The sequence below is a fragment of the Bactrocera tryoni genome, unplaced genomic scaffold (assembly GCF_016617805.1).
Source record: "Bactrocera tryoni isolate S06 unplaced genomic scaffold, CSIRO_BtryS06_freeze2 scaffold_11, whole genome shotgun sequence".
In the NCBI taxonomy this organism is placed as follows: domain Eukaryota; kingdom Metazoa; phylum Arthropoda; class Insecta; order Diptera; family Tephritidae; genus Bactrocera; species Bactrocera tryoni.
Window position 1 is genome coordinate 16,944,283 of NW_024395824.1, and position 13,835 is coordinate 16,958,117.

Consider the following 13,835-nt stretch of genomic DNA (forward strand, 5'->3'; position numbering starts at 1 on the left):
CGTGCAATCAACCCGGCTACATCATTATCAAAAATAAAATCGTATCGTATAATTAAACAAAAATATATATATATATATAAATTAAGGCAGAATTTTATGATTAATAAAAGAAAAAGTGTCAGTGGCAGCGTATTATTTGTTCAAATGTTATGTCACGAATTGGCAGCTGTAAATTGTGTAAATTATTTTTTGAACGTCCTATGTTATTCAATGTTTCGGTAGTAAACGCGTGGTAATCACTTAATTAAACACTTGTTGACCGACGAAAAAAAAGTCTTAGGTACATATTTCGCAGACAACGAATAATAGCACTAATGAAAGACCGAGTGGCTACGCTGTCCCGCATTCATATGCCGACGGTATTTCCAAAACCTATTACTTTTGTTTCCTTTGTATTAGTGTGTGTTATAATGCCACTTATTGGTTAATCAAAGAGCGCACGTGTGAGGTTGTATATGTGTTTTAATTTGCCAATTGACTGTTGTAATTTATGAGTACATGCAAAGATACATAAGTGCGGTCATACATACAATCACACCTAAATAATTCTCCAAGTGCGTACAGCATGAGTGAGTTAGCATACAGCCCGATTTGGAATGTTTTTGCAACCGCCATTAACTAATTTATGACTACAACAGTTTACCGCCGGCAAAAGAAAAAATGTATATTTAAAATCTTTTCACTAATATTATAAATTTTAACCAACAAACTTACAACGTGCAAATTACAATAAAATTTAAAACTTAAGTGTATACAACGTGCAGATGTACAGAGAAGATTGCTTTCTGACTACGACAATATTATAGACCAAAACTACTGGTGTGATTTTTCTGTGCCGCATCCGGTAACATAGATTACAAGGGTAGCGCCCACATGTATATACATACATATGTATGTATGTATGTATGTTTTAGATATTCACGTGATTCCGGACCAAATAATTTTATTTTCAATCCATCCCAAAAGTACTTTTTAAAATTTTATGCCATATTCTACGTCAGATTTCTGCGCTAGCTCTAGAGCAACAATAAATAATAGCAATTTGCAAACCTAAGTACTCAAAACCTGTAACATACATACATATGTATGTGTATTTTTATTTTAAGGATTGAGTATGGTATCGTATTGTATTGAGATATATACATATATCCAACGAGTTTGTGTGAAAATCCTTGAATTCATAAACTTCATTATAGTATAAATTGGTATATATAATTCTTCGAAAACTAAATAATTCTCTTTTTGAATTTCAAGAACCGTGAACTGCTTAAAATTTGTATGTGCAAGATTAAAAACAATAACCTAACAATTTTTAACCGGAAGATGGGAAAGTAGGCATTACCACATCAAATATCTTTAAAATAAAGCCTCCGTATAACAAACCGCCAAAACCATATTCCTTTAAAAAATTGCCTTCCAACTCAACAGATAAATCCGATACAAAAAGCAATGGTTCGGCAGCTTTAGGCATAGATGAAATGAAAAATATCATTACGATGAAAACGATTAAAAGATAAAATAAAGCGAATTCGTTCAATAGCATTCGTGTATTAAAAGCATCCAACGAGCAGAATTTTTATAAATAAAAAATCTTGAAATATCGTTGAAATCGTTTTTAATAAAAAAAAAACTGAAAACCGTGTTATCCAAGAATTGATAAACAATGAGGTATTTACTTAGGCATCATTAAGCCAACTAATGAACACAATCTATCATTCCATTGTGCTTTCTGGGCACTCACTAGACCTTCAGAAATTTTAAAACGTTTAGGTGTGTAACTTTTTTAGACAATATACATTTACATTGGTTGCACACATTTTTAGTCTCACCTTAAACTATGGTTGTTCACTTATGCAATATATGCGTTGTAAACTGTTAATAAAAATTTAAATGAAAATAAAAGTTTCACTGTTTCCACAAACCAATAAGATAGTTTTTAATTTTAAAATGCGGCTGTAATAGCACTAAACCAACATTTTTATACCTCAATGTATACTAATGCTATAAAGTTGTGTATTTGTAGATATCAATGAATCGAAGTTGGAATGATGTAAATACAACTCTGATTGTGCAAAACATTTATGTACCTAAATTTGTACGCAATGCTAAAAAATACCAAGAAAAACAAACAAAACATTAAATTAAAGATAATCGAAATATGTTATAAATTGAAAAAGTAAAAAATACTGTAAATACTTAGCAATCGCCGAAGTGTCAATGAAAGTGCAATAAAACACAAAACAGAATTTCGTTAAACAAATGATTCATCCAGTTATTCAAATGCATAACGATAACTACATTAAATATGTGAGCCTTTAAGAATACTAACTAACAACCGTTGCCACATTTAAGTTTTTGTTTATTGAAATATTTTAATTTCACTTTTTACTACACTTTTGTTTTAGTTCAGTATTTTCTTTGCTTTCTTTAACTTTAAGTACGTGATAATTTCACAATTAGATTGAAACCTAACATGTCTTAATTGTTACACCAATCAGTTTGTGTATCCAACGACTTCACCGCAACATAATTATGTACTTCTGAATGTGAGTTCATACAGGCATCCTTTTAAAACTCACACAAATGTAAGTATTTAACATAGTTACGTGTATAATTGCGTAAAGATACGCTCAAAAGCTCACTAAGTACAAAATGTTTTTTGCTGCTTTGTTGTCATACTCACACATGTATAACATAGATACACTGTGCCTTACATCGCTGTATTCTTATTGTTTTAAGCAGGAAGTACGTCGATATCTTTAAAACGAATCCAAAGAATTTGTGCTGCTTATTGCTCATACACATCTTGTACCTACATACCTACTACCTTTCTAAATATGCTAGGTTTGTTCACATATAGAATGTATGCATATGTTTTTGTATTCATAGTTTATATGATCAACAAAAGTTTTCGTATGTAAACGAAGTCATGCATGTATAAAACCAATAAGTTATATACTTATGTATACTTACCGATTCTTACTATATGCAATTGATTAGCACGCAAAATATGGGACCACAACCAAAATTGTAGTTATGTATTTATGTAAACGCAATACGTCATTATAGTTTAATTAGGGGTTGTCGATTTTTGCAACCATTTTTATACCCCGAACTTAACATACCCAACATGAAGTTTCCTAGTTGTAGAAACAGACGGAAACGTGAAAGACCTTATAAAATATTTGCATATAACAAGTAAGAAGGGATGCGTTCGGGTGCAACCGAACATTTTATACTCTTGCAACTTGCAAGAATCAAAGCCAGGGATATACTCTAAGGCCCAAAACGTCAACCAGAGGATCGAAATCTTATCAATTATATATATACAAATACTATATATAACTCAGACCTTGACAGACAAATAAGGTTTGTTAGAAAAACGAAAATCATTATACATACAAGAATATGGGAGTTGGGGTAGTAGTGAGGTACCTTACATACAATTACTTATGTATATATGTGATATGGAGTAAAGTCAGCCGAATGTTCAAAAACTCTAAAAATAGTTATATGGGGTCTTGGTCAAGTTTTCTCCTAATTTTATTCATTTTCGGCACAAGGATACACTGTTCTGAGCAAAAAATACTCTTCCATTTTCAGTGAGACAACTCACATATTGACTAATACATATATGCGGTGTAAACTCACCTGAAAGTTCATTAGGTATATAAGGGCTCAGAGCAATATTGACCTGATTCAACCCATTTTTGACCCATATAATTACTTTTATGAGGAAAGGTTTCTGTCAGAATTTCGGGGCCACGACCATCGTCCAATTTTCGCACGCTCCCATCTCGGTGGTAAAATTTAATGTTTCTGGCGTATTTAGTTATTGATTTAGCACGCTTTTAGTAGTTTTTAACAGTACCGTTATATGGAAAGTGATAGGGGTTATCCTCCGATTACATCGATTTTCACACTGTCGGTAGATGTTTTTATAAGATTTCTACTCAGTAAATTTGGTTGCTGTTACTTAAGGGGCTCTACCAGTGTAACTTATGAAAAATTGGGCGATTTTCGTAAATATAAGCTATTGAAAAAGGAAAAAAACTGCACACAGATGTCCCTTGCTACTGCGATGCTCTGCACCATTATGTATCTTTAAATATTAATTTAGTGCTTAGTTATGGCACTTGATATGTTTTCGGTTAATGGCGATTTGTGGGCGTGGCAGTTGTCCGATTACGCCTATCTACGAACTCGAAATTTTTAAGTTTAATGAACCTATATACCAAGTTTCATCAAGATATCTCAATTTTTACTCAAGTTACAACTTGCAAGGATGGACAGACAGACAGTCAATCGGATTTCAACTCTTCTCCCCATTCTGACCATTTATATATATATATAAATGTATGTATATAACCCTATATCTATCTCGCTTAATTTTAGGTGATACGTACAACCGTTAGGTGAACAAAACTAAAATACTCTGTAACAACTGGTTGCAAGAGCATAAAAATCATTACCATGATTGGAATGGAATATTGTCCAAAGCAATGCTATATTATTATATGAAGTATAGATTTAGCAGAACAGACAAAAACACCAAATTCTAACTTACAATAAGTATTTTCTTATCCCTCTGCTTGTTTACGAGAATAACGTTCAAACTTACAACACTTAACTACTAAATGTCAAAGTACAAATATAAACACAACTACACCTATACACTGTAGCCATTACTCTCAAATATTCGCACTTCTTTTATTCATGTCAAACTTGCGTGTGGATGTGTATTGCGGGAGTAGACAAGCAAACTCCATTAGAGTTTTGCAGTAACGTAGGCCTTGTAGAACGCACCACTTGCTGCACTAATATGTGCTGAGTTTCAGGTATATCTGCCCCGAATTGTTTTTGATCTATTTAACATTAATTATTTAAGATTTCTGATCTCTTGCAATCAATTTATTTATTTCCAAAGCTAATAATCCTTCCTTTGGGAAACAAAAATAAATGTATATACAAAATCTTCTGCACTAAAAAAAGATCTTGACGATTGTTTTTTTATAAAACCATTCCTTTAAAAGTAATAAGCAAATGAACTTATGCATCAAATGTGCATCAAGTACCATAAAAATTCTGTGTTGTCCAAACGATACATGCTCAATTGTGAGCTGAACACATAGAGAGTGACAGACTTCAAGCGACATCTTTCAAATATTAAAATACACACGTCCTTAAGGACATAGTTATTTAGACTGCTATACGGCTACATAACTGTGTCCATAAAAACTTGTGTATTTGACATACATATGTCGCTTGAAGTCTGTAGCTCTCTTTACACTACAATTAGTAACCGACGCAAAACCGTAGACCATAGCCAGGGATAATGTGGATGCCCAACTTATTAGATCGAACAAAATAATAATTTTTCGGCATTTGCAAATTATTATATATTGGACTTTTAATATATGGAGAAACTACTCCAATCCTTTTTTATGATTTTATGGTATATTAAAACAACTAACTTTTGATCTTTCAATACTTAATAAGGTGAATTAAGCCTGTTAGTTCTCAATTAATAAATGTATTTAATCATTTCTAATTGAAATATAACTCTACTATGCAAATAGGATCATGAAATATATTTAAATTTCGCATTTTCTTTGATTTTCATTGTTTTAAATTTTTATTAGCGATTTTGAACGGCGGTAGCAAAATTCTCCGTTCACATATATTTTTGATATAATTTAATTCTCACCGTTCCAGTCATTCCAATTGCGAAACGTCAAAACTTACCCAATCCAGTCAACTGTCAAAGTTCGGTAGGTGAGCGGCTTTCACATTTCCAGTGACAGGAGAGTTGGGGATCTCTTTATCTCTCCCATAGCAGCTAATAGGACCTATCTTGGATATTTCTCGTAGAAACGAATTAACTGATTGCTCTCTTACAAAGCAGTGTTGCCAGTCTCTTTGTAGTATTTTGTAGTTATCAAAAAATAAACTAGCATATATTTGATATGTTTTTAAACTAACTCGACTAATCTTAATAGTTGGATTTTAGTTTCGATTTTTTGATTATGGAAAATTATTACTGAAAATGAATTGAACAATGGCAACATTGCTCAAATGCGAACAAAAGAGTACAACGTATAGCGCGATTCTGTAAGCAGTCTTTAGTCACTATTTGAGACATTTTGAGGTAAAGTCTCAATTTGTGACTAGTTACTATTCACTAAACAGTCTCAAAATATTGTCTCAAACTTGTGACCTGATAGTTAGCAGGTCACACAACGAAAATGAACTCTTGTTTGCTATTTTGAATATACTGCATAGAGTTCATCATAGATATTAATCGATTGTCGTTTTTTTATATTTTGTAAGTAACTCAAACCCAAAAAGGTTAAAAATAAATCCATTTTACATTTACTTTCGTAAATATTATGATTTTTTGCTAATTATGTTTTTTGACTATGTTATAGAAAGTTTAGTATTTGTTATTGACATACTTATTTTCATTCAAGTGTAAAAACTTCTCGGAATAAAGAACTGTAATGGATATTGTGACTGTCACTTACAGAATAGCAAAATCGTCTCAAGTCACAAAAATTGTCTTTAACATAAAATATCAATAAATATCAAATCAAATCGCATGGTTATTTCTACGTTGTTAAAACGGGCACAACTTACGAAAAGGCTGAATTACTGAGCCTCAGTGCATTTTATTCTTTAACTACATATAAATTTTTGAGGAGTGAAAAAGCCATTTTTATTGAACGGAAAGTTTGTTACTTGAATATAATGTCTTTAAGGTTGAAGGTTTACTTGTTTAATGCATAATATAAAAAAATTCCATGTTATATGTATGTATAAATGAACAAAGAACTATGATTTAGGCACGATTTAAATTTAAATAAACCACTTTTACGTGTTTTAGGGCAAAAAATTAAACTTAAGTGGAGCTTACAAAAAAGTCTAATATATATATGTATATATATTATATACATATGAAAAACTCGTGAAATATAATTTCCTTTCTTACGAACATAATTAAATAAGGTTTGTTTTCAATAATATTATTGTAATTATTTTTTGTAAGTACATATCTATTAACACACAATTACGCATTTTTTAAAAATAGCGATATCGAATTATATTAAAGAAACACAATCTTTTTTATACGTATAAATTAGGTTAGAACATTTAATTTAGCTCAAAATTCAAATAACAACATTCAACCATAACAATCAGCAATCAACAATCAAGTAATCTACAATCAACTATGAACTATCCACACTCTAGCGTCATCAATCAACTGAATATACATTTATATATGTACATAAGTATGTAATAATATATTTTGTAATCATATAAATGTAGGTGTGGCAATACAATTAATTGGGCGATCGCAGTGTATGAAAACAACTACGATAAATCATAGATAGTAATTTGCAACTTCAAATTGCATTTCGACAAACGCACTTATTCAAATTTGTATATAACATTCAGATGTAACTAAAATTGTTACCATCATGTATACATTGGGCTTTAAAGATATTTTAATTTATATATACCTTTCTAAAGCATATGTTTAGATATGCAAAAACTAAAAATATTTTTCAAAGCCGTGTTTTTCATAAATTCACAATAAAAAATATAGTAAAAGTTATTTCGTAAAATGTTTAAGATTGGCGGTATAAAGAAAAATGCATTTTTCAACGACAAGAAGAAAGAAACATAGACTAAAAGTGTTTAATACAAAAAAATATGCGAATAGTCGAGGACAACGAAAACTTTTCGGGAGTTGTGTAAGTAATAAATTACGTTTAGTTCCTTCTTAATACGCAAATGTAGCAACTGTAAACTTATGTGTGGGTATGTATGTAAATAAGTACGTTTGTATACCTGTATACATACATTTGCATGCATGCCCAATATTTATGTACGTTTTTATCCAACGATTATGTAAAATTGATTATTATGTAAGAATGAGTTTTGAGTATTAAAACAGCGATATAGATAGTAGAAAGCCAACTGGAAGTTGATATTTGCGAATACATTAGTTATAATTATGAGGGCTAAGGGGTGCATTGACCCGATTTTATCCAGCATTGGTATTACGACATATCACCAGATATGTAGATACTCTCTGAGTTTTATTAAGAAACCTCATAATATGTAAGGTATAAATTCAAGTGAATTATTGAGAATTATAATGTTACAGGCTTGGGGGAGTTTCGTCTCGATTTTATCTATTTAATTTATTATGTGAAAAAAAGATTCTCTAAAAAATTCAAATGAGTTTTTTTATATTTTTTTCAAGCAGATTTAGGTCGCCATCAAAAATGAATAAATCGGGACAACACTATGCAATACCGAATTGCGTAGAAGAGAACTGTTACGAACAAGAACATGAAGCGTGTGAAAGTGTAAACACAATGGCTACGACAGACTGCAGCGGCACGACAGTGAACTGAAAACGTCGTTGTTCATCTTACTAGATGTACATTTTGAGAAGCAACAACAACACAATGGCCGGCATGTACACAAAACAACGCAGTTGTCCATTTTGTATGTACACAATTTCGTTGTGGCCATACTAATACCTTTCACTTAAATGAAATTTTAATATTTTGTTCAAAAGTGAAATTTTTTATGCAAAAATAAGTAAATAGATCAATATTTTTGCTTTAAATTATCAATTGTTATTACAAATGATATAATAGAACTATAATATAGCTATTTTATGCTATTATTTTTAAAATAACATCAAGTTCGTTAGAGCTGTGAATAATTTTACATTTTACATATTAGTGGCATTACCACTCTACCTCCTCTTTATATCTTCCATTCTACTGTCAACTCTACTGTCGTCGTACTGTCGTTGGCAAAAATAGGAGGATATTGAAGTTAGCGAGAACGACAACTGTCGGCCTGCAGTCGTGTAGTCGTGCAGCTGTATAAATAACACTGCCCATAAGAACGTGTGTATTTTAATATTTGACAGATGTAGTTTGCAGTCTGTCGTAGCCATTGTGTTTACACTTTCACTCGATTACAAGCGACACGGTCTCTTCGTGTTTCATCGTCGCCCCCTTGCCACCAAAAACCAGTTTGAGCGACAAAGGGCTCCATATGCGCATGCAGTCTTGCTCGTGCTCGGGCAACGCGCTTTGTAATCCTGTTCATAACGGGCCATCTCGACAGGCAAAAATTTATTGTAAATTATTTTATTGCTGTGCGTATTGCCTGTGAAGACTCCATATTGCTTATGGAATACTAATTAGTATCATATATTGAACGCAATGGACTGTCACTTCAGCAGTTTGACAGATCAGTTTACATTTCTATGAAAATTTCGAAGAGGCAACACATCCCGCTTACACAAACATATACCGACGGCAGTTTCATTTCGGTAATATTAAATTTAGTAGAGCGAGTATTAAGACGGTTTTGTGAAATTATAAATGTAAAGTAATTTTCAAAATAATTCAATATAAAAAGTCTTACATTTAATAAAATTATACAAGCATAAATCAAAATATCATTGCTCATATTAAATTTATTATTTTAATTGGTATACACAATTTATGCTACAATTATTATAGTCCGAAAAGATTACTTTTTTTTAAGAAACACATTTGAAGAAAAACTTATATTTCTCCTTTTTTCATCCATATAAAAATTAAAACAGTTCAAGAGCTCAAAACATGCGCTACATCAGCTCGAACTTACCTATCCGACGCCTTTACGCGAATGATTATGTTATGACAACAAATGCCCACAAATACAATAGATTTGACAGTTAGTATGCCATAAACTTTAGAATGTCGAGATGCCCCGTTCGCGGCTACGAAAATCGGCATTCTTTTCCACTTTGAAATTCTTTTCAAGGTTGCAATTGGGCTTGGTTTCGAATAAATATTTTTAATATTTATAAATGTGAATTTTATCATTTATTTTTGGTATGTAATATGAAAAGGCATTATTAAAATATATGTAACATAGTATAATAGAAATATTTTAGAAATGAGCGAATAAAGAGCCATTAGCGTACAACTTACCAAGCTTTGCGTGACATTTCATAATGAAACAACTAAGCGCAAAAAACAAAGGGTATGTCACAATAAACGGTTTGCTTGCAGTGTGTTTCACTAATAAAAATGGCAAATTGCCGAACCCATATCGCTCATGTGAATACAACCGGTAATACAAAAGGAGAATTTCCCGATAATGAGCCACGAAAATGTCCGTGTATAAACCAAGATTTACATATGTACTACATATGACAAGGTTTTTATCTTCCGCTTCAAGCAAATTATCACGTTTGCGGGCTAGGCGCAAGTGCCCATACCAATTATCTATATGTGAGTGCATATCCTTCTTATAGGGATGTATGGGTATGTACTTTGGCTAGTTGTTTAAATATACCAAATTTGTCTTGGTAGGAAATTTTTCAAAAATGTTCAACAAGTCGTTAAGTATGACCTGGTATAGGAAAAGAACTACATATCTGCACGGTGTGGAAATTCGAAAATTATTTCTTATATTCAATAAAAAAAACAACAACTCAAACAGAAAATAAATGGTATGTACCTCCTATTGTGACAATGCCTCGCACGACCTTGGGCACAAAGCAAACGTTCGTAGTATTGCTCATAAAATCAACTACCTGTAAGGCTTTATTTTATAAACATATTTTGTAGAACGAATTGTAAGACTTGCATGTTTTTCTTCTTACTCATTCTTGAAACCTAGGAGATTTCACTTCACATTTCATTGGAAATCCTTGCCCGGTTACCGTCACCAACTTGGGCGTCGGACGGATGGCTATTTGTCCGTGAGAAACTGCTTGGGCATTAGTGAGATAAGCATGTAGTAGGTAAATACATTACGTTTATGCATACATTTGAGACATTTTGTACATATGGACCATATTAGTGTGAGTTTTTGGTCATCCACATATGTATATTAGGGTGCGTTTTTACGAAATATATTTATTATATCTAGAACTTGGTATTTTAAGTTTGCCTCGAAGTTTGTAACATCCAGAGGGAAACGTTAGAGACCCTATAAACTATATATGTGCGGGACGATTTTCTTTCTACAAAATCACGTATTTAGGAAATGTTCTACGGATCATTCCGAACAACTTTGCCTATGATACTAAGTGTCTAAACCCGGTATCGCCAGCGATATTCTAGCCGAGGTTTAAAACTCTGAATATTCGGTTGTATGGAAGATATGTGATATAGTTGCCCGATTCGAACGTTCCGACAAATGACCAATAGAATATCAAAATGCATTTACGTATTAAATTTCATTCGCATGTCCCAAAAACTGATCAAATTTGTATGATACCTAAAAAAACTTCGCCGTAATAATCGCAAACTCGAAACCGGTTTTAGATCCATAGGTAAAGTTGTTCAGAATGATCCATTTTTAAACAACCCGCTCTAATATACACAACTAAATAATAATAAATAATAATACCCAACGATTACCTCCTCCCGCCCAACCGACGCGAGGGGCGCAATCCTCGAACGAGCGGAATTAGCCGAGTAAAAGGGCAAGAGAGTTTTAAGCGTTGCGATCTTAAGCTGCTCAGCTACAGAAACAAAAATTTCAACAGCCAAAATAAGGAATTAGATTAAAGATTATAATTTTTAAATGTTATTTGTTAAGAGTAGATAAAATAATTTTTTTAATGGTAAAGAGTGAGTCTGTTAGATCAAATGTGCTGGAATGAGAATTGAAATCATGACATACATATACGGCGGAATGGGTCGTTTAATTCAAAATTTGTTCCAGAAATTTTAAAAGTAAGGGTCTAAACTGCCTTTAGCTTTAAAAACCGCGGAGGATGCGTGAAGATTAATATTGAGTTTGGGGTCCATAGTTACTCCCAGATCAACAAAACTGCATACTTGCTCCAACTTAAAGTTTTGTATTGCGTATGAAGTAGGGTCTACAGCTCTACGTGAAAAGCACATCGTTTTGCATTTTTTAAGGTTCAATGGCATGCCATTTCTATCCCACCAAGAAACTAAGTTGTTTAAGTCTGTTTGCAACTGACATCTTTCGCTGTTTGAAAAATACGTTTTAAAAATTTTACATCGTCAGCATATAATAAAACTTTTGAAAACTTAACAACAGATCAGATGTCATTATTAAAAAACAAGAACAGAATTGGACCAAGATGGCTACCTTGAGGAACGCCTGAAGGAACATTGATTAAGTCAGAAAAAGAATCGTTAAAAAATGACTTGTTGAATTCTATTACTAAGATAAGAAGCAACCCATTTTAGAAATATTAGTTGAAAACCAAGAAGATCAAGTTTATACAAAAGAATTGAATGGTTTACTTTATCAAATGCTTTATTAAAATTTGAGTATATAACATCAGTATTCTTATTCTCCCTAAAGCCCGTTGATACATGTGATACAAATTCAAGCAAATTAGTTATTGAAGATTTCCTTTATGAAAACCGTGCTGAGAACATGAAATTATTGGAGAGAACCGGAAGGTTATGTCGTCTGTTATAATTGCTTCAAAAAGTTTAGGTATTGCAGACAACTTTGCTATTCCCCTATAGTTTTCAATAGATGACCTAAATCCACTCTTATGCAAAGGAATTATAAATGACTTTTTCCATATGGATGGAAATAAGCCTTGCATAAGAGATGAGTTAAATAGTTTTGTTAGGGGTTGGCACATTTGGCACATTTCTTAAGAAAGCATGAGGGAATCATATCTGGGCCATAATTGTATGATTGTTCTAACATATTTAACTGTTATAAGACGTCTGTTTCGGAGATGGTAGGTGCATTAATGACAAAAATCGGACATAACTTGTGCTGATGATCTCAAAAAAAAATAAAATTTTAATCAGTACAAATGCCGCTATCGTCTGAACTAGAATAAATAAAAAAAAAATTCAGTAAATGGCGACTGTTTGATTTTTTTGCCCTTTTTTTGGCAAAGATCAAATTTTTTTAAAATTAAATAGAGAGATATATAAAGAAGGTCCACACTAAATTTCAAGTTAATCGTTTAATTAGAACTTGAGAAATCATGTCAGAAGTGTTGATAATAGCAGTTTCGAGAAAAACGCGATTAAAGATTTGAGTCTAACTGCAGGCAGCCTATACGCTGCGTCACTAAAATAGCTATAAGTCGGTAAATAATACGAGTTTTAGAAATTCCTTTGGGGAATATATTCTTTAAGAATATGCAAAATAAAAATCGATTTTTTCAACATTCTAGACTATGTAGAATACCCCCTTAATGAAGCATGCTGTATACACACAGATATATCCGAGTGAGGCGGTATATAAGATAAAGTTAAGTAGATATGGCCACTATTAGCGCAAATATGAATGCACTTAAATTCATTGAAATCCGCATGCGGAACATCGACTTCTTCAGATGGAATTGAAGAATGAACAGCAACCAAGACACCACCTCCTTTTCTGTACAGTCGGTCATATCCAAAGATTTCGAATTCGCTGTTGAATATTTCATTATCAAAAATGTGGGGCTTTAGCCAAGTTTCTGTGAAAGTAATGATTTTAAAGTTACAATGAATGCTATTTAAATACAAATCAGTAAGTTTTGTATTAAGCCCTCTAACATTTTGATAATAAATAATCAGATAATTATTATTAATTAGAATTTCTTGGCATTTTAGTGATATCAGTATCAATTGAAAATTGTCAGCGGATACGTCGATCTTAAACGACGAAATATCCTAGTTGTATTTGAAATTAAATTTACGGATGTCTGTATCTACTGTTTTTAATTTCGACGAGATATACATAACTTTTTATATCTTCGACTGTGGTATCCGCAGCAAGTATCGAGATAAAAATTGCCTTTTTCCGCGGTA

General features: G+C 32.1%; 1 protein-coding gene across 7 annotated transcripts in view; it reads left to right on the forward strand.

The window, feature by feature from the left end:
• The window catches only part of LOC120779428 (protein pangolin, isoforms A/H/I/S), a 268,570-nt gene that overhangs the window by 424 nt on the left and 254,311 nt on the right, over positions 1-13,835 (forward strand). Inside the window, exons 1-4 of one of the 7 annotated variants that reach the window (XM_040111655.1) lie at positions 59-359; positions 1,255-1,276; positions 2,024-2,307; positions 2,499-2,585. In XM_040111655.1, the coding sequence (XP_039967589.1) occupies positions 2,260-2,307; positions 2,499-2,585 (135 nt within the window). In that variant the 5' untranslated portion in view covers positions 59-359; positions 1,255-1,276; positions 2,024-2,259. The other 6 variants (XM_040111660.1, XM_040111654.1, XM_040111656.1 and 3 more) reach the window with 6 other exon arrangements.